Below are 20,598 nucleotides of genomic sequence, written 5' to 3'. Positions count from 1 at the left end.
TATTTGCAAGGTTAGACAGGCTTTATATGGTGCCAAAGATTGCTTAGAGAATCTTTTTGAGACTGACCTGTTGGCCTGTTAGGGAACCGGTCTTCTATTTGAACTGAATAATCTTGTTGAACCTGAATTGACAGTCTGAGAAGGAAAACTGTTTTGCTTTGTGTTTGAATGCAAACTATAGTAATAAAGATCTTTGTTGCTGCTGAGCTGTGGTTTGTTTGCTTGTGCACATGGGCTCAGATGCTTCGGTGATGTACACGCAGACCCTCTCAGTCCCCAAACATCAGCACTGCGTATGCCTTGTAGCGCTATAGAAATGATAAGTAGTAGTAGTATAAGTTTGTAAATAGAGGAAGGGTAAAGGGACCATTTTGTCACACTGTGTGTGTGCGCTTTTCAAATTGTTGTCAGTGTATTCATGTGATACTTGATTATTGTATTTCTATTCTGCCCATTTTATACCCTTTTAGGTGGATTACATCTCATAAAATAATTTCATTTTGTTTTTGCCTTTTCTTAGGAGCTGCCTTTACTGAAGGTTTATCAAGTGGCTTAAGTACGTCTCTTGCTGTGTTTTTTCATGAACTACCTCATGAATTAGGTATGTAATGATTTTGAGAACGCTAGGTTATTTCGAACATTGTGAACAATTTATAAATTTATTTATTGACCTTATGGTTATAGTTGTAAAGGTCAGAATGAGTAGTAAATTCAGCCTGTGAGATACCAGGACGACTCGTATTATTGCACCATGAGTGTAGTGATCCCCCAGCAGTCAGTATTCTGGTTAGTATTTGATACTATGCAATCTGTGATAATTGATATAAGGAGTGAGAATCTGTTGGGCCTGCATTTTCAGTGACAAGACATTGTATATGCTTTTCACAACTTGATACTGTATTGACCAGCATATAAGACAGCCTGAAATATACACTGTCCTTATAAATCGGAAGGGGGGTGGTGGTCATAGTGTGTATGGTCTTTTTTTTTTTAACTCCTGTGTCTATTTTCTGTTTGCTTTTTTTCCCTTTATTTTGCTATTTTTGGCTGTCTCTCCTTTTATCTTGCCTTTTCCCATTGCCTCCAATATTTCGTCTTCCACTTCTCCTCTTCCAGCGCCTTATCCACCAGTTCTCTGGGAGAAATCTTGTAACCCACTAACCCTTTCCTAAATTTATTATTCAGGCCTCTACAAGGTCTTCTTACCAAGTATATCCTGATGTGTAAACCTGTGGCTGTACTGAAACTGTTTTCTACCAAATAAGGGAGACTCAAAATTCACATTTAATAGAATTGATGACAAATGAATAAACAAATGGAACACTAGTAAAGTAAAATTATGCCTTACCTGATAATTGTCTTTCCTTTAGTCGCAGCAGATGAATCCAGGAACTGGTGGGTTGTATCCACCTACCAGCAGGTGGAGATAGAGAACACTGAAGAGAAAGCAGTGAGCTTGGACGTCCAGCTCCTTATCACTTCAGTATAGGTCGCATCCCCAAAGCACAGGATTAGGATAAAATAGAAGTAATACAAACAAAAAAAACATCCTCACAACAAATCGGCAACAGCCGAACACACAAAAGTGGAATTTTAAGGAAAACACTCCTCATAAGAACAGATTGAGTCTTCTCTGAAATATCCGAAACATGCTTTTTTTTCTGTCTTTTTTTTTTTTTTTTTGAACCATCTCTGACACCATGAGTCCGAAATCTAAAAAAGAAACGCGCGGCCACAGCAATAAAGGGCAGGGATCCTAGATTCATCTGCTGCGACTAATGAAAATAAAATTATCAGGTAAAACATAATTTTACCTTCCTTAGCCTCAACAACAGATGAATCCAGGAACTGGTGGAATATATCAAAGCAATCTCCTAAATAGGGTGGGAAGCTGCCACTCCCCGAGAGAGTACTGTTGCCCCAAAATGGGCATCTCCCTGCGCCGTCACATCAACAAAAGAATGCCAATAAGCCCAAGTAGCTGCTCGAGAAATGTCATTCAAAGAAAAGACACAGGTTTCTGCCCAAGAGGTAGCCTGTGCTCGAGTTGAATTTGAACACAATGCATCAGAAGAAACCCAACCCTTCATGAGATAAGCCAAGAAAATGGTCTCCTTAAGCCACCAAGCAATGGTCGCCTTGGATGCAGCATAACCTTGTCTGGGACCCGACAACAGCAGAAAAAGATGGTCTGAGCAACGGATACCGGAGGAGAGAATGACGAACATCCAAAAGCTGAAGCAGAGAAAAGTTCTCTGGAAAATCCGACCTTTGAAAGGAAGGTAGAAAAAGTGGCTGATTCAAATGAAAGCTGACATGACCTTATTCCGAAAACTGAAGAAAGGGTTCCCTATACGACAGTGCCTTAAGTTCAGAGACCCGGCACGCAGAGGCAATGGCTACCAAAAACACTGTCTTCAGTGTTAGATCTTTATCAGAAGCCAAACGCAAAGGTTCAAAAGGTGCGCCCTTTAATGCACTAAGCACTAGATTCAACTTCCAGGAAGGACACGGATGCCGTGCCGGAGGTCGAAGGTGAACCTTTCAAAAACCGTGCCACATCCGAATTAGCCGCAAAGGAGGAGCCGGACACCCGACCTCGGAAACAGGGTAGAGCCGCGACTTGAACCCGGAGTTATAGGCCAAATCCTTCTTGCAGAAAAGCCAAAATCTGGGAAACAGACGCTTCAGGGGGGGGCAAGCTCGATCCGCACACCACGTCTCAAAAGTGCGCCACACTCTGGCATAAGCCGTCATAGTGGAACGTTTCCAGGCTCGAAGCAAAGTGGCAATGACTGAATCATCATAGCCCTTCTTTCTCAGTTTCGCCCTCTCAAGAGCCAAGACGTAAGACCAAAGCGGGAGGTGTCCACCATCTGCACCGGACCTTGATGTAGAAGTTCACGCATGACTGGCAGCCGTAGAGGAGGTGAGGTTCCACTAGCAGTTGAACAAATCCGCATACCACGGACAGTGTGGCCAGTCTGGGGCTACTAACACCACCGGTCCTTGATGAAGTCTGATCCGATGCAGAAGACGCCCGATTAAGGGCCAAGGAGGGAAGATGTGCAGGAGGCGTAAGGTCAGCCAGGGCTGTAACAGAGCTTCCAGTCCTGCAGAGTGACCTCTTTTCTTCTGCTGAAGAACTTGCTTACTTTGGCATTCTTCCTGGTCACCATCAGCTCCATTTCTGGTGTGTCCCACCATTGACAGATCAGATGGAATGCTTCTGTCACCAGTATTCCCATTCCGCCGAATCGAGGAGATGACGGCTGAGAAAATCGGCTTGAACATTGACCTGACCTGCAATGTGAGCTGCTGATAAGCAGAGAAGATGTCTCCACCTATTGCTGTAGGCCAGACGCCTCCGTGGCCAGCGCCACGCTCTAGTATCTCCTGGCAGTTAATGTAAGCCACTGCTGTGGTGTTGTCCAAGAGAACTTGAACTGCTTGACCTTCCAGTAGTTCCTGAAGGATCTGAGAGCCTGCATCACTGTTCTCAATTCCAACCGGTTGATGGGCCACGGTTCTGTCTCTGACCAACATCCCTGTGCTACTCGGTGGAGACAATGAGCTCCCCACCCCGAGAGGCTGGCATCCGTGACTACCATCACCCACTGTGGAGATGCCAAAGGCATTCCCTTCCATAGTTTGGAGGCATACAGCCACCAGGCCATGCTGTCCTCGCGAGAGGAAGCCAAGGCAGACTGTTGATAATTCTTGGACACCAGAGACCAACGAAGCAACAGAGCACGCTGGAGCGGACACATATGAGCCCTCGCACATGGTACCACCTCCAGGGTGGCTGTCATTGATTCGAGGACTTGAACATAATCCCAGGCTCAAGGCAAGGTTCTGGTGTGGGTTAGAAATTGGTTATTGGATAGAAAACAGAGGGTAGGTTTAAATGGTCATGTCTCTCAATGGAGGAGGGTGAATAGTAAGAGTGCCGCAGGGATCTGTACTAGGACCGGTACTATTTAACATATTTATAAATATGGAAATTGTAATGACGAGTGAGGTGTTCAAATTTGCAGATGATTCAAAACTATTCAAGGTCAGACAACACGACGGCGATGGCCTATGTGAACTGGCAGGGTGGCATCTGTTGTGCCTATCGGTGGCACACATTACAGGTCATCTCAATGGGAGGGCGGATTTTCTCATCCGGCATGTGGAATGAACCAGGTGGAATGGGAACTATCGGTGGAGTCATTTCACCTGATCAAGCGGCAGTGGAGCATGCTAGCGATAGATCTTGTGGCGACTCGAGTCAAAGTGAAGGTTTGCCGGTTTATCAGCTGTAGGAGGGAATTTGGGTCGGAGGGCTTAGATGCGCTGGTTCAGCCTTGGCCATTGGGATAGGTGTTCTGCATCTTTCCCCCTTGATCATTGATAGGCATGGTCCTTCACAGGATCAGATGTCTGGGTCTGGTGATACTGGTAACTCCGGATTGGCCTCAGCATCCATGGTAAGCAGAGTTGATTCGTCTTCTGGCAGGTGCTGCGCTGCGTTTGCCCACAGCTTCCGATCTGCCCTGCCATGGGCGAGTACGGATGGAGGGCATTTCCGACTTTGGTCTTACGGCTTGGCCCTTGAGAGGTCTAGACTGAGGAAGAAAGGTTATTCAGATCTGGTCATTGCGACTTTGTTGCAGATGCTGAAGCGTACTATGGCATATTCGCATGTGTGGCACACCTGAGGCGTGGTGTACTTCTGGTTGTGGAATCTCTTTTCAGCATCCTTGCCACAGTTATTGGCCTTTTTTCAGGAAGGTCTACAGAAGGTTTTGGCCTATAATTCAGTGCAGGTCGTGGCTCTCGCCTATTGTACGTGATGCATGTCGGAGTCCTGTCTGGCTTCTTATCCAGATGTGGTGCATTTTCTGAAGAGAGTCAGTACTCTCAAACTGCCCCTTTGTCGGCCTTACCCGGAATGGAACCTTAGTTTGACAAGGTCTTGGAGGAGGATATCACTCACAAGATGGTGTTTGTGGTGGCCATGGCCTCGTCGCAGAGAGTTTCGGAGCTACAGGCTTTGTCATGTCAGGAGCCTTTCATTTGGTTCACAGAATCGGGAGTGATTGTACGAATGGTGCTGTCTTTTTTGCTAAAGGTCATCTTGGCATCTTCTTTCTTTTCTTTCAGGAGGAGGATCACCTGACGGACTTTGGGGTTCTGCGGTGCTTAGATGTTTGCAGGGCTTTGCCTCGTTACCTTTGGATGACTAATGATTTCCGGCCGTCGGACATGTTTTTGTGCTGTCAGGACCCAATGGGGCAGTCATATATTAAAGGTGACAATTGCGTGGTGGATTCGGGACGTAATTACCTTGGCATTTCTGCTGGTGGGGTGTGTCACTGGGGGCGCATTCCACTCTTGCGATGGCGACATCCTGGGTGGACCCTGGAGGAGATCTATAGTACGGCCACTTGGGCATCCCTGCATACCTTCTCTAGACGTTACCGTTTGGATGTGGCTGCAAGGTCGGATGCTGGTTTTGGGGTGGCTGTCCTTTCTGCGGGGGTGGTGGCTTCCCTCCCTCGCTGTGGCTACTTTCGTACATCCCATTAGTTTCTGGATTCATCTGCTGCTACTCTAAGGAAGGTAAAATTATGTCTTAACTGATAATTTTCTTTAGTGAAGCAGATGAATCCAGGATTCTGCCCTGGCCCTGCTCTGTGTGCCCTTGGGCGTCTCTGTTCCTAGGTAGTGTACGCTTTTTTGTTTCCTGAATTGTCTTTTGAATTGGCAGTAAATCTTCTAGGAAGGTTGCCAGGAATTCATGGACCTATCTTCTGCTTTGGTACAAGACATACTGACTGAGGGAGGTGCTGGCCATGCTATAAGGCTGAGTTCAGTGATCTCTATCTTCACCTGCTTGTAGATGGACACAACCCATCAATTTCTGCATTCATCTGTTGCACTAAAGGAAAGAAAGTTATCAGGTGAGACATAATTTTCCCATACTGATCTGTGACAAATTTGTGAAATAAAAGTCTTTAAAAATCTTCAAAAAGTCTTATAATTTAATAGACCTTAAATCAGTTGGAAGAATTTTAAAAAATCTCACTGCCTGAAAAGAAAGTAGATTCAAATAACAGGAATAATTTCATCTCCCTAGTACTAGGGAGTACAAAAGGACACAGCTGTCTTAATGACCTGACCCTTGCTAACAAAACAGATTTGAATAAAGCATACATATATAATGGAGCTAAGCCAATCAAAACCTTATACAAGAAACAGTAAAATTTAAACACCACCCTAGCCTCAGCTGGTAACCAGTAAAGTTTTAAAAAGAATGGAGAAACACGATCAAATAGATATTACAGTAGTCAGTTTGAGACAATAAAAGAGACTGAACCAGCTGTCTAAAATGGGCACTGTTAAAAAAAAAAAAAAAAAAAAAAGCAGCTTACGAACCCTTCATGATTTCCTCATTAGGAAAAAAGACTTTTTGACTTCAGAATTAATTTGTGCATCTAACGACAATGTTAGATCAATTATTATTCCCAAAATTCTGGAATATTCTAAATTACAAGTTTGAATGGTTTCATAGTTAGAGACTTCACATTCCTACTTAATAACATGAATTTTGTTTTTTGTTTTCCAATTTCAAATGATAATGAGCCATCCAATCACTTATTAAATGCATTCTATTTCCAATTTCTTTAGCAGCCTCAAAAGAAGATTAGGAATTAATACAATAATGTCATCAGCATAGATGTATGTCAAATAGCCAGCCTTTTCCAAGGTATATCCCAAAGACTGAATGTACACATTAAAAAGGGTGTGTGAGAGTGGAGAGCCTTGCAGCACACCACATGAAATGACGTAGCCAGATAATATATTATTATTCATTTTTACCTTATAAATTCTAGATTAGAAAACCTTGGAACCAGCATAACACATGACCTGAGACACCTAGATAATCATGCACCCTTCAATATATCATGGTCTACTAACTAGATCGAAGGCTTATGACAAATCAAACTGCATTATCACAGCCTCTTTACCACCTCTCACCGTGGATTTAGCTGTATAAAAACTGGAACCTACAACAGTTTCCGTGCTGTAATTAGTACGGAACCCTGATGGGGAACTATGTAAGATGTTAAAAGTTCCAAAAACTGAGTAGCCACCAAGCCTTTCAGTATATTGACAAAGGAATGGATGCCACAGGCCTATAGTTGGACAAAAATGAAGGGGATTCTTTAAGATCCTTAATAATAGGTGTAAAAACTATCTCCATCATAGTGATTGGAAAACTATCCTCACAAAGAGATGTTAACCCAATCCAGCAGATTATGCTCACACCTTTTTCAGTAGTAGCTCAAGGTGAGTTAAGGTACACAGAGTATTTCCCTTTCTCCGAGGACAAGCAGGCTGCTTGTTCTCACGACTGGGTGACGTCCGCGGCAGCCCCCACCAACCGGAAAAAAGCTTCGCGGGACGGTCGGCATGCAGGGCACGCCCACCGCGCATGCGCGGCCGTCTTCCCGCCCGTGCGCGACCGCTCCCGCCAGTTCCTTTTTTTCCGCGCCTGGAGAGAGTCGTGCCTGTGCCGCTCTCTCTGTTTCAGCCCCGGAAAAACCGTCGCGTTTACGCGAACCTTTTTATTTTCTTTTATATTTAATTTATCGCCGCGCGCTCCACTTTTCTTTTCCTTAAAAAAAAAAAAAAAAAAAAAGGAGCACGCGCTCCCATTTTCCCTCGCTTCCAGCGGGGACGTAGCATTGCGGCCTAGTGGCCGCACGGTCGTTTTCATTTTCGAGGTGTGATTTCCGCCACCATCGACGACTTTAATTTCGCCGACGCGATTTTTCCGTCGATGTCCTCGAAGGTCCCGAGTGGATTTAAAAAGTGTGGTCGGTGCGGCCGGCCCATCTCGCAGACCGACACCCACGCTTGGTGCCTCCAGTGCCTCGGGCCGGAGCACAATTTCAAGTCGTGTCCCCTGTGTCTCGGTCTCCGGAAACGGACTCAGGTTGCGAGGCAAGTTCAACGGGACCGTATTTTTGGAACTTGCGCCGGCCCCTCGACGTCGACCTCGACGGCATCGGTATCGACGCCCGGTCCTTCGGTACCGGTATCGATGCCCGAGACATCGGCACCGATGGCATCGACCCCAGGAGAACAGGTCCCGTCGGCCCGCCGGTCCTCCGGTGAGGGTAGAGGTGAGAGGCCGCGTGGGCAGTCGGCCCCGGTCACTCCCTCAGCCCGTGGCCCACGGGACCGAACCCTGTCTGACCCGGTTCCTCGAGACCGAGGGGGATCGTCATCCTCCTCCTCCATGCCTCCCGGCGCCGGTGACGGGCATCGGAAGAAGGATAAGAAGCGCCGTCACCGGTCGCCCTCGATGCACGTCGGAGAGGAGTCGACGCCGAAGCGTCTCCATCGAGAGGAGAGATCCCCGTCGGTGATAGAGGTGCCGACGCAACAGGGTCCTGGCACCTCGGTGCAGTCTCCTGGCTCCCACCAGATCCGGGCACCGACACCCCTACCGGCCCCACCGCCTTTCTCGGCAGCGGGCCTGGACGAGTGCCTCAGAGCCATCCTTCCGGGGATCCTGGAAGGGCTGATGCGCCAGGCTGTGCCGGCGCCGGGGAAGCACCCCCGGCGCCGATGACTGTGGCGCCGGCGAGCTCTAGCCCGGCGCCGGGGCCGTCGACACCGCTGCCGCTTGCGGTGGCGGTCTCGACTGCCACGCAGGTGGAGTCCCCGTCGACGTCGATGGAGGGAGCTTCGTCCCCGCCGGCGCGGGAGTCCACCGCTCGACGACACCGAGGCCTTGGTGCCTCGACGTCGAGCCGGGCCCGGTTCAGGACTCAGCTACATGAGCTTATGTCCGATACCGAGGATGAGGCCTCGTGGGGGGAAGAGGAGGACCCTAGATATTTCTCCTCAGAGGAGTCTACGGGCCTTCCCTCGGACCCCACGCCTTCACCGGAGAGGAAGCTCTCACCTCCTGAGAGTCTCTCCTTTGCCTCCTTTGTGCGGGATATGTCTATCAGCATTCCCTTCCCCGTGGTCTCTGTGGAAGAGCCGAGGGCCGAGATGCTCGAGGTCCTCGACTATCCATCACCACCTAGAGAGTCCTCCACGGTGCCGCTGCACAATGTCCTTAAGGAGACGCTGCTTCGGAACTGGGTGCGACCATTAACTAACCCCACCATTCCCAAGAAAGCAGAGTCCCAGTACAGGATCCACTCTGACCCAGAGCTAATGCGGCCACAATTGCCCCATGACTCAGCGGTCGTGGATTCTGCTCTCAAGAGGGCACGGAGTTCGAGGGATACCGCCTCGGCGCCCCCGGGGCGGGAGTCTCGCACTCTGGACTCGTTTGGGAGGAAGGCCTACCAATCCTCCATGCTCGTGACCCGCATCCAATCATACCTGCTCTATATGAGTATCCACATGCGGACCTATGTGCATCAACTGGCGGACCTGGTCGAGAAGCTCCCGCCGGAGCAGTCCAGGCCTTATCAGGAGGTGGTCAGGCAGCTGAAGGCGTGCAGAAAGTTCCTGTCCAGGGGTATCTATGACACCTGTGACGTGGCATCTCGTGCTGCGGCCCAAGGTATAGTGATGCGCAGGCTCTCATGGCTGCGTGCCTCTGACCTGGACAACCGCACCCAGCAGAGACTGGCCGACGTCCCTTGCCGGGGGGATAACATTTTTGGCGAGAAGGTCGAGCAGATGGTGGACCAACTGCATCAGCGGGAAACCGCTCTCGACAAGCTCTCCCACCGGGCGCCTTCAGCATCCACCTCCACAGGTGGACGTTTTTCCCGGGCCCGGCAGGCTGCACCCTATTCTTTTGCGAAGCGTAGGTACAACCAGCCGGCCCGAAGGCCTCGTCAGGCACAGGGACAGCCCCAGCGCGCTCGTTCTCGTCAACAGCGTGCGCCTAAGCAGCCCCCTGCGCCTCCACAGCAAAAGCCGGGGACGGGCTTTTGACTGGATCCACGGGAACATAGCCGCCCTACAAGTGTCCGTACCGGACGATCTGCCGGTCGGAGGGAGGTTAAAATTCTTTCACCAAAGGTGGCCTCTCATAACCTCCGACCAGTGGGTTCTCCAAATAGTGCGGTGCGGATACGCCCTGAATTTGGCCTCCCTGCCTCCAAATTGTCCTCCGGGAGCTCAGTCTTTCAGCTCCCATCACAAGCAGGTACTTGCAGAGGAACTCTCCGCCCTTCTCAGCGCCAATGCGGTCGAGCCCGTACCACCCGGGCAGGAAGGGCAGGGATTCTATTCCAGGTACTTCCTTGTGGAAAAGAAAACAGGGGGGATGCGTCCCATCCTAGACCTGAGAGGCCTGAACAAATTCCTGGTCAAAGAAAAGTTCAGGATGCTTTCCTTGGGCACCCTTCTGCCAATGATTCAGAAAAACGATTGGCTATGTTCCCTGGATTTAAAGGACGCATACACTCACATCCCGATACTGCCAGCTCACAGACAGTATCTCAGATTCCGCCTGGGCGCACGGCACTTTCAGTATTGTGTGCTGCCCTTTGGGCTCGCCTCTGCCCCACGAGTGTTTACAAAGTGCCTCGTGGTGGTGGCGGCGGTGTATCTACGCAAGCTGGGAGTGCACGTGTTCCCATATCTCGACGATTGGCTGGTCAAGAGCACCTCGGAGGCAGGAGCCCTCCGGTCCATGCAGTGCACTATTCAACTTCTGGAGCTGCTGGGGTTTGTGATAAATTACCCAAAGTCCCATCTCCAGCCTACTCAGTCTCTGGAATTCATAGGAGCGCTGCTGAATACCCAGACGGCTCAGGCCTACCTTCCCGAAGCGAGGGCTACCAATCTCTTGGCCCTGGCTTCGCAGACCAGAGCGTCTCAGCAGATCACAGCTCGGCAGATGTTGAGACTTCTGGGTCATATGGCCTCCACAGTTCATGTGACTCCCATGGCTCGTCTTCACATGAGATCTGCTCAATGGACCCTAGCTTCCCAGTGGTTTCAAGCCACCGGGAATCTAGAAGATGTCATCCGCCTCTCCACCAGTTGCCGCACTTCACTGCTCTGGTGGACCATCCGGACCAATTTGACCCGGGGACGTCCATTCCAAATTCCGCAGCCCACGAAAGTGCTGACGACGGACGCATCTCGCCTGGGGTGGGGAGCCCATGTCGATGGGCTTCACACCCAGGGTCTGTGGTCCCTCCAGGAAAAGGATCTGCAGATCAACCTCCTGGAGCTCCGAGCGATCTGGAACGCACTGAAGGCTTTCAGAGATCGGCTGTCCTGCCAAATTATCCAAATTCGGACAGACAATCAGGTTGCAATGTATTACGTCAACAAGCATGGGGGCACCGGATCTCGCCCCTGTGTCAGGAGGCCGTCGGGATGTGGCGTTGGGCGTGTCAGTTCGGCATGCTCCTCCAAGCCACGTACCTGGCAGGCGTAAACAACAGTCTGGCCGACAGACTGAGCAGAGTATTGCAACCGCACGAGTGGTCTCTCCATGCCAGAGTGGTACGCAAGATCTTCCGAGCGTGGGGCACCCCCTCGGTGGACCTTTTCGCCTCTCAGACCAACCACAAGCTGCCTCTGTTCTGTTCCAGACTTCAGGCACACGGCAGGCTAGCGTCGGACGCCTTTCTCCTTCATTGGGGGACCGGCCTCCTGTATGCTTATCCTCCCATACCTTTGGTGGGGAAGACCTTACTGAAGCTCAAGCAAGACCGCGGCACCATGATTCTGATAGCGCCCTTTTGGCCCTGTCAGATCTGGTTCCCTCTTCTTCTGGAGTTGTCCTCAGAAGAACCGTGGAGATTGGAGTGTTTTCCGACTCTCATTTCGCAGAACGACGGAGCGTTGCTGCACCCCAACCTTCAATCCCTGGCTCTCACGGCCTGGATGTTGAGGGCGTAGACTTCGCTGCGTTGGGTCTGTCTGAGGGTGTCTCCCGTGTCTTGCTTGCCTCTAGGAAGGATTCCACTAAAAAGAGTTACTTTTTCAAGTGGAGGAGGTTTGTCGTTTGGTGTGAGAGCAAGGCCCTAGAACCTCGTTCTTGCCCTGCACAGAACCTGCTTGAATACCTTCTGCACTTATCAGAGTCTGGCCTCAAGACCAACTCAGTAAGGAATCACCTTAGTGCGATTAGTGCTTACCATTATCGTGTGGAAGGTAAAGCCATCTCTGGAGAGCCTTTAGTCGTTCGATTCATGCGAGGCTTGCTTTTGTCAAAGCCCCCTATCAAGCCTCCTACAGTGTCATGGGATCTCAACGTCGTCCTCACCCAGCTGATGAAACCTCCTTTTGAGCCACTGAATTCCTGCCATCTGAAGTACTTGACCTGGAAGGTCATTTTCTTGGTGGCAGTTACTTCAGCTCGTAGGGTCAGTGAGCTTCAAGCCCTGGTAGCTCATGCTCCGTATACCAAATTTCATCACAACAGAGTAGTGCTCCGCACCCACCCAAAGTTCCTGCCGAAGGTGGTGTCGGAGTTCCATCTTAACCAGTCAATTGTCTTGCCAACATTCTTCCCCAGGCCGCATACCCGCCCTGCTGAACGTCAGTTGCACACATTGGACTGCAAGAGAGCATTGGCCTTCTACTTGGAGCGGACACAGCCCCACAGACAGTCCGCCCAATTGTTTGTTTCTTTTGACCCTAACAGGCTAGGGGTCGCTGTCGGGAAACGCACCATCTCCAATTGGCTAGCAGATTGCATTTCCTTCACTTACGCCCAGGCTGGGCTGGCTCTTGAGGGTCATGTCACGGCTCATAGTGTTAGAGCCATGGCAGCGTCGGTGGCCCACTTGAAGTCAGCCACTATTGAAGAGATTTGCAAGGCTGCGACGTGGTCATCTGTCCACACATTCACATCACATTACTGCCTCCAGCAGGATACCCGACGCGACAGTCGGTTCGGGCAGTCGGTGCTGCAGAATCTGTTTGGGGTGTAAATCCAACTCCACCCTCCAGGACCCGAATTTATTCTGGTCAGGCTGCACTCTCAGTTAGTTGTTCTTCGTAGGTCAATTTTCTGTTATACCCTCGCCGTTGCGAGGTTCAATTGACCTGGGTTCTTGTTTTGAGTGAGCCTGAGAGCTAGGGATACCCCAGTCGTGAGAACAAGCAGCCTGCTTGTCCTCGGAGAAAGTGAATGATACATACCTGTAGCAGGTGTTCTCCGAGGACAGCAGGCTGATTGTTCTCACCTACCCTCCCTCCTCCCCTTTGGAGTTGTGTGTTTCATCTTTTGCTAGTCATTCAACTGGCGGGAGCGGTCGCGCACGGGCGGGAAGACGGCCGCGCATGCGCGGTGGGCGTGCCCTGCGTGCCGACCGTCTCGCAAAGCTTTTTTCCGGTTGGTGGGGGCTGCCGCGGACGTCACCCAGTCGTGAGAACAATCAGCCTGCTGTCCTCGGAGAACACCTGCTACAGGTATGTATCATTCACTGTCCCTGGAGGGCTCACAGTCTAAGTTTGTACCTGAGGCAATGGAGGGTTAAGTTACTTGCCCAAGATCACAAGGAGCAGCAGTGGGATTTGAACCGGGCACCTCTGGATGTCAAGACCAGTGCTCTAACCACTAGGCCACTCCTCATTGGAGTAGATTTCATCAAGTGTACAATAAGATGACACATATCTTAAGAACAAGTGATTCAGTTCTGACCATTGAATTGGATCAAATGTTCATCACTGCATTCCTTTGTGAGAACTATAGGATTGAGGGGGGTTTTTTCTTCCTGCCCTGAAGGGTAGAGCTTTTCTGTATTATGTTGGTCTGGACTAGTATAGCAGGATGAAAAGGAATGCGAAACTTGGGGTCTTGAGAATTTCCTTTCATTGATTCCTAGTAGACCAGTCCAGGGCCACCTGGGAACACTGTGATGTTTGGGGTGGTGGGCATTTATTTACTGTATTTATAACCCACTTATTCTAAGGCGGAGAATAGCAAATAACTACACTTCTGCTTTTTCTTTCTCAGTATCTGTTTAAATTTGCAGAGAACCCTTCAGGGGATATGTTGATCTTGGTATATAATTAGTATGCTTATGCCAAAGCAAGGATAAAAAGATAAGTTCTAGGCTGTACTGTTTCTTATATCAGCGATGTCGCTGGGACAGTTCAGGTTCTCAGTCTACATCTGTTGGTAGGGAGCTTAACCTATTTGGTCAGGATTGGTCTAGCAGCAGAGATGGGTAGTAACAAAGTACTTGTACTTTGTTACAGTACTTAAGTACAATTGGCAGTACTTGTAATGAGTTATACTTTTTATCAAGTTACATTTAAGCTGTACTTTTGTACTTAGTGACTCTTATCCAAGGTGGCACCATAGGCAACAGTGTTTGAGCAGCTCTCTTACATCTAAGCGCTGACTAGAATCTTTCCCGGTGTTAGGGAGAAGAAGAGATGGGTTAAAACCAGAGAAGTCCCTCTTGTCTCAGGTACGATGACTGCCTCGCTCCAGTCGATGCTGGAGGCATATGGAATTGCTCCAGTGAGGGACTGTCTCTCTTCATTGTCTCCAGTTCCAACTGAGAGGAGTGCGAATGAGGTTTTCTTGAGCCCCAAAGAGTGAGTAGCCCCTCCTTCACCCAGCAGCTTCTCCTTCCTGCCATGGGACATGCAGGCAGACGCAAAGAGTGTTGATATGTGTCTCCCTGTCATCGAGGGAGACCCAGCAGCGTTCTCTATCCCACGTTTGGATGCAGCTGGAAGAATAAGAACGGGAGGAGATGAAGGTGTGTTAAGAGAGGCCACTGGGGTCTTGGAACATTCTTTAACATCATTTTCTGCTAAGATTTCTGAGGATTTGGGCAAAGTTAGTGCACTTGTTCAAGAACTGGTGGTGATTCATACCCAGCACGCCTCAACGAGTTAGCAAGTTGGAGATGGAATTTAAAGATCTTCAGTCTACAGCTAAAATTCATACTATTGTGCAAGCTGGTTTGGTAAAGAAATTTGAGTATTTAGAGAACCGCAGTACAGTTTTGAATCTCCGATTTCAAAAATTTCCAATCCCAATGACCATGCTACGGAAGTATTTAATGGAGGCCTTGAAGTTTCCTAGTAATAATTCACCACCAGTAACTGAGGCTACTTACCTCTTTGTCATCAAGAATTAAACACCTGGAAGAACGATCTCATAAGACTATGGCACTGACAGCTTATTTAGAAAGCTCTCTTGAAGCTGTGACTAAAGAAATAACATTGAACATCATATTTGCACTTGAACATGATAGACATTTAATTTTATGTTCATACATTTTTTTTCTTAGGCTCTAAAGTACAGGTATTTCATGATTTAAATAGTGAGACCCAGAGAAGGAGGAAGGATTTATGGCCTTGTGGCCTCAAGTCTTGGCTCTAGGGGCAACATTTTCCTTAAGACTTCCATGTAGATGCTTTATAACTCGTGGGTCTACTAATTTTCTATTTTTTGAGCCTGAACAACTGATTTTAGGGTCCTTTTATTAAGGTAAGGGCTCACACGCTACACGTGCGGTGACCAATCGGTGCACGCCTACTGCTGATTACTGCTGGAAAGGCCGCGCGTGGGAGGAAATAAATCATCCAGGCATTATGGGCACTCGGCAAATCTGAAATTATCACCAGGGGCTGTGGTAGCCTGGCAGTAGTCTCATTTTGGTGCATGCTGCCTGCGCGTAGTGCCTAATGTGCCTTTGTAAAAGGGCCTCTTTTTTTTTTTTTTTAAGTTTCTAGGGAAAGTTCCTCAACTAATAATGGCATTGTTAATTAGAATGTTATCTGCCTTTGCTGGCTAGTTTGATCTCTCTTGCACACTGCTGTTTGATATATTTTTGGGTTATCTAGATTATTTTTCTTCTAATCTTATTTCTAAACTTGAATCTGTTATTTGTGGACTATTTTTATTTTTGTTTGAGAATTTTCCTTTTGCCTATTGTATTTCCATTTGTTCATGTGTTGTAATACATATAATTTGAAATTTCATAAATTAAAAAAAAAAGTGCAAAAGCTGTCTATGCCGAAGCTGAGTAGCTCTAGCCACATCTGGAAATATTTGAAGTTTTGCACCACAAAATAAATCTTTCTTCTTAAAATAAGTTTTCAAAACCAAAACTTTTCCAGATCTGAAACAAAGGAAACCTATAAAGTAGATCGCTCAGTGAAATTATCCTGAGTAGTTTCCAAGAAAAACAGTTAAATCTGAAATTTCATTCCCTTTGATAGTTAATTTCTCTGACGCCCCTTCCAGTTGTCTAGCTTTCAAAACCATCTTAGGCAAATAATGTTTGGAAATAATAATAGTATCTGTATTTGTTAACATAACTTTGAAATATTTCCTCAATAGAATCTCAGCAGACAATAAAGAACATGCAGGAAAATTCAAAAATCTCAAATTAGGGAATTTATATTGATTTTCTAACATTGCCATCTGTCTGTGTAACAACAAACTCTTTAATCCCTGATGTTCCAGCTTGCTGTAATACAATAGTTTGAGATTCAAGCTTTCTAATAGAACCATCCAACTGCTGAGATTTCTGTTCAAGTGTTTTCAATCTAGGAACAACTTGTTGAGAAAATTTACAGAGTTGCTGTACTGGGCCCTGCAACAAAGCCTCAGTCCGTTTTACAACTCTCCAAACATCTAATGGAGATATTTGAGAATTCTCTGTTTCATTAACTTAATGCTAGAGAGCCAAGTGGCATCCACAACAAAGAAAATGTTCCACTCAAGGTGGAAACTCAAACGCTTGAAACAATTCTTCCCGTGGGATACATTTCGCAACCTGGTACAATCAGTGGTACTAAGCCACTTAGACTACTGCAATGGAATTTACGTGGGATGCAAGGAACAGACCTTAAAGAAGCTTCAGACCGCTCAGAACACGGAAGCTAGGCGTATATTTGGAAAAATGCGATATGAACGCAAAATCCCTCTGTGAAAAACTACACTGGCTCCCAATCAAAGAACGCAGTGCCTTCAAAATCTGCACCCTGGTTCACAAAATAACCTACGGTGAAGCCCCTGGATACATGACAGACTTGATTGACTTACCAGCTAGAAACACATCAGAATCAACACGAACATATCTAAATCTGCACTACCCAAGCTGCAAAGGCCTCAAATACAAATCAACTTACGCATCCAGCTTTTCCTACATAAGCACACAACTCTGGAACACATTACCAAAAGCCTTGAAAGCGGCGCACGACCACCTAAACGTCCGGAAATCACTAAAAACTAACCTATTCAAAAAGGCATACCCTGCCGATCCAACCTAAATGCCTGATCTCTGCGACACAGCAAAACTAAAGTGCGCAATGGACATAACTCTTCCGCTGTACGTTTCCCTAAATGTGACTGTGCCACATGAACTTTATCCTACCACAACATCACTTTGTATTTGTTCTCACCGGAGCTGGCAGACGCCCTCTGGTACTATGTAAGCCACATTGAGCCTACAAATATGTGGTAAAATGTTGGATACAAATGTAACAAAATAAATAAATACTAAATTAACAACTACTTCTTCGGGAAACATAACAGGCATCAATTGAATATGTGATGAAATTGGAGAGAGCATAATCGGCTGTTGCGATTCTGACTCCCCTATCTGGGGAGAAATACTGTCTGGACAAAGCCCCCAAGGGGGGTTAGACTTGAGGATATAAGTGAATTAGGGGTAGGCCTTTCCCCTGAACTCGGGTGAAGCTCTGGAGTCCAGTCTCAAGGAAAGAGGTGGAGGGAAATCTTTACTTAAGGTCACTAGATGTTCGTCCATTGGCCCTGCTGCTACTGAAGTACTAGCTTGAAGTATTTTAGGTTTGATTTTAGTTTCTCCATTAGTAGAAGCAGTAAATAACAAAACAAAACAAAAAAAAACCCAAATTACCACATTCTAAAATAAAGACGGACACTTCAAACCTGGTTCCTTGATTTACCATGGCTCCAAAGGGGCTCTCAAAGGGCCTAGCTTAGGCCACGCTCTATGGCCGTGCCCCAGGCACTAGCAGGCTTTTTGTAGGTCTGGTGATGTCAGCGGGAAGAGAGATGTTTTTAAAATTTACATCTACTTTCTTTATATTTTGCATGGTACAAAGGGGCATGTTTCTGTTTTTTTGGTTTTGCACTGTATGCAGAGTATGGCTTCTTGAGGGTTCAGTTTAGTTTCTATCTATATATTTCTATTTTTAGTTTGTGGTTACTTATTCTATACTTCATGAGGGCCTACCTCTGTTCATGTGTGAAAAAGGGCAGGTATTCTGTTAGCATCAAATGTAGGACTAATTTGTACTCAGACAGCTTGTTTTGTTTTCCAGTAGGTGTAATGTTCCCCGAATGCTCAGGGGGGTGTTTTTTTTTTTCTAGGAAAGACCTAGTGTGGAAATTTGTTTGAAAACATACTAGATTTGGTGGTTTACTTTGTAGTTAAAAAAAAAGGGTAGCTTAGTACGAATAACTAACTTTAACTTGAGTATTTTGTTGTTGTTTTTTTTTTTGGGGGGGGGGGGGGGGTAAGACTTTCTACTTTTACTTCACTACTTTTGAAGCCAGTACTTTTACTTTTTACTTAAGTACTTTTAAAGTAATGACCCCATCCCTAGCAGGAATCAAGTAAAAGAAATGATCAAGACAGACCAAACTTCATCTTCCGTCTCTAGAAGAAGATATGTTGCAGAGGAGGGTACTTCCACTTCTTAAGCAGCGATTCTCAACAGAAGTTCCAGCCAGTTGGATTTTCAGAATGTCCACTGTGAATATGCTGAGATAATTAGCATACATGACCTCCATTATTTGTAAATTGTGTACATCTTCATTGTGGATATCCTAAAAACCTTATTGGGTATACACAAAAGACCGAGAATGACTGCTTTAAAGAGGGTCTGGAATGCAGAAACAAGTATTCTTTAAATGTCATGTTAACCAGTATATTTTAAGAAATACGAAAGGGATCATTAAGTTGTTCTCTTGATCATATACTCAAAGGTTCCTTTCTGTCCTTCAAGGAATAGCCTTTGCATAGATTTGGCAGAACTGTTGTCTCCCCACCCTTGCCTCAAAGAAAACAGCCAATTTTTTTCTGACCATATACTTGTTTAAACATTTTTTAAAAAGAAGCTTTCCTCAGGTCCACTGTTCACTTGGTTATTCTGTAGTTGTTTTATTTGTATCGGTGTGATTCCTGTTTGGACTTTAGATGGGCATCATCATTCCCTGGTTTTGTTTTACAATGATAGGACTGACTAGGAAGGAGCTATTAAATGGTTTTAAATAATATTTTCATTAATGAAGTTTAAGTTTCACTGCAAAAAGGGGATCTTGTCAACAGAATCATTTATGCTTGGTTTTTAACACATTATCAAAATACATACAATTTGTATTTTCTCTGCAGGTGATTTTGCTGTTCTTCTAAATGCTGGCATGACTGTGAAGCAAGCATTTTTCTATAATTTATTGTCAGCTATGCTGGCATACTTTGGAATGGTTACTGGGATTCTTGTTGGCCACTATGCAGAAAATGTTACATTATGGATATTTGCACTTACTGCGGGCTTATTCATGTATGTAGCTCTTGTGGACATGGTAAGTATAGAACTTCCAATGCTAATATTTTTGTCTTTCTAATGTAAGGATGTGACACTACTAAAAAAAATACAATCCATAAACTATTTTACAAACAGGGAAGTGTTGAGCATAATCACTTGGAATTGAGTATGTTAAATAGCACCAGAAATATGTTAGAAAAATCTATTAGTACTTGTAATTTTATTTCATGTAGTATGTAGCAAATAAAATGGGTTATATTTTTCTGAAGATGAGCAAATTTAAAAGACAGTTGTCCAGTTACCATACATATCCAAATGGACATATACATTTCCAGAACTTTCAGGAAAAGGGAAAACTCTTGCTGTGTCATGCATGGCAACATCTGCACTGGAACAACTCTGTAGTGGCCTGACTATAAAATGAAGACTGGTGTGACTGAGTCATCCAAAGAAAGTGATGTTTTGCTGTGAAATATCTATATCAACTTCTTTTTTTTTTCTCCCCCCCCCCCCCCCCCCCCCTTCAGATGCCCGAGATGTTGCATAATGATGCTAGTGATCATGGCTGCAGCCGTTGGGGATACTTTCTGTTGCAGAATGCTGGAATCCTGTTAGGTTTTGGTGTTATATTGTTAATTTCAGTATTTGAATATAGAATTGTATTTAACATAAACTTGTAGTATACTGTTACACTATTTTACATTTTATTTTCCAGAAATTGAAAGGTTTTTGACTTATTGCTGTTTAATGTAGAGTTTTTCACAGCCTAAGTTTTTTTATTTTTCTAGTCTTTTGAAGTTACGTTTGATGTGAAATGTAAAGGCTTTAATTCTGTGTATCGAATTAGCAGCTTTTACGGTTTATAGTTCAGAATAGTAGCACTTACTTTGGTTAAGAGAACTTTCGAATGGCAGATGTACATAGTGACATTTTTACTTTATTTATTGAACATTCTCAGCCAAATTATGCCAATTTTCTTTACTAAATTTACCTTTGTAAACGTATTGTGTTATGTAGAAATCCTAATTGTTGTAATCTGTGTGTTTGTGTTCTAAAATGTTTGACAGAATTATTTTTAAAAGGGCATTCCTACAGGTG

The 20,598-nt window shown here is 46.1% G+C and overlaps 1 protein-coding gene across 1 annotated transcript in view; it reads left to right on the top strand.

Moving 5' to 3' along the window:
* SLC39A6 (solute carrier family 39 member 6) overlaps window positions 1-20,381 on the top strand; it is a 79,472-nt gene extending 59,091 nt beyond the window's left edge. Inside the window, exons 7-9 of the mRNA XM_030204870.1 lie at window positions 521-601; window positions 19,347-19,537; window positions 20,028-20,381. Of these exons, the coding sequence (XP_030060730.1) occupies window positions 521-601; window positions 19,347-19,537; window positions 20,028-20,180 (425 nt within the window). The 3' untranslated portion in view covers window positions 20,181-20,381. The remainder of the gene's footprint in view (window positions 1-520; window positions 602-19,346; window positions 19,538-20,027) is intronic.
* Window positions 20,382-20,598: the final 217 nt, after the last annotated feature.

The sequence above is a fragment of the Microcaecilia unicolor genome, chromosome 1, assembly GCF_901765095.1.
Source record: "Microcaecilia unicolor chromosome 1, aMicUni1.1, whole genome shotgun sequence".
In the NCBI taxonomy this organism is placed as follows: domain Eukaryota; kingdom Metazoa; phylum Chordata; class Amphibia; order Gymnophiona; family Siphonopidae; genus Microcaecilia; species Microcaecilia unicolor.
This window is presented reverse-complemented; position numbering and strand designations above follow the sequence as displayed.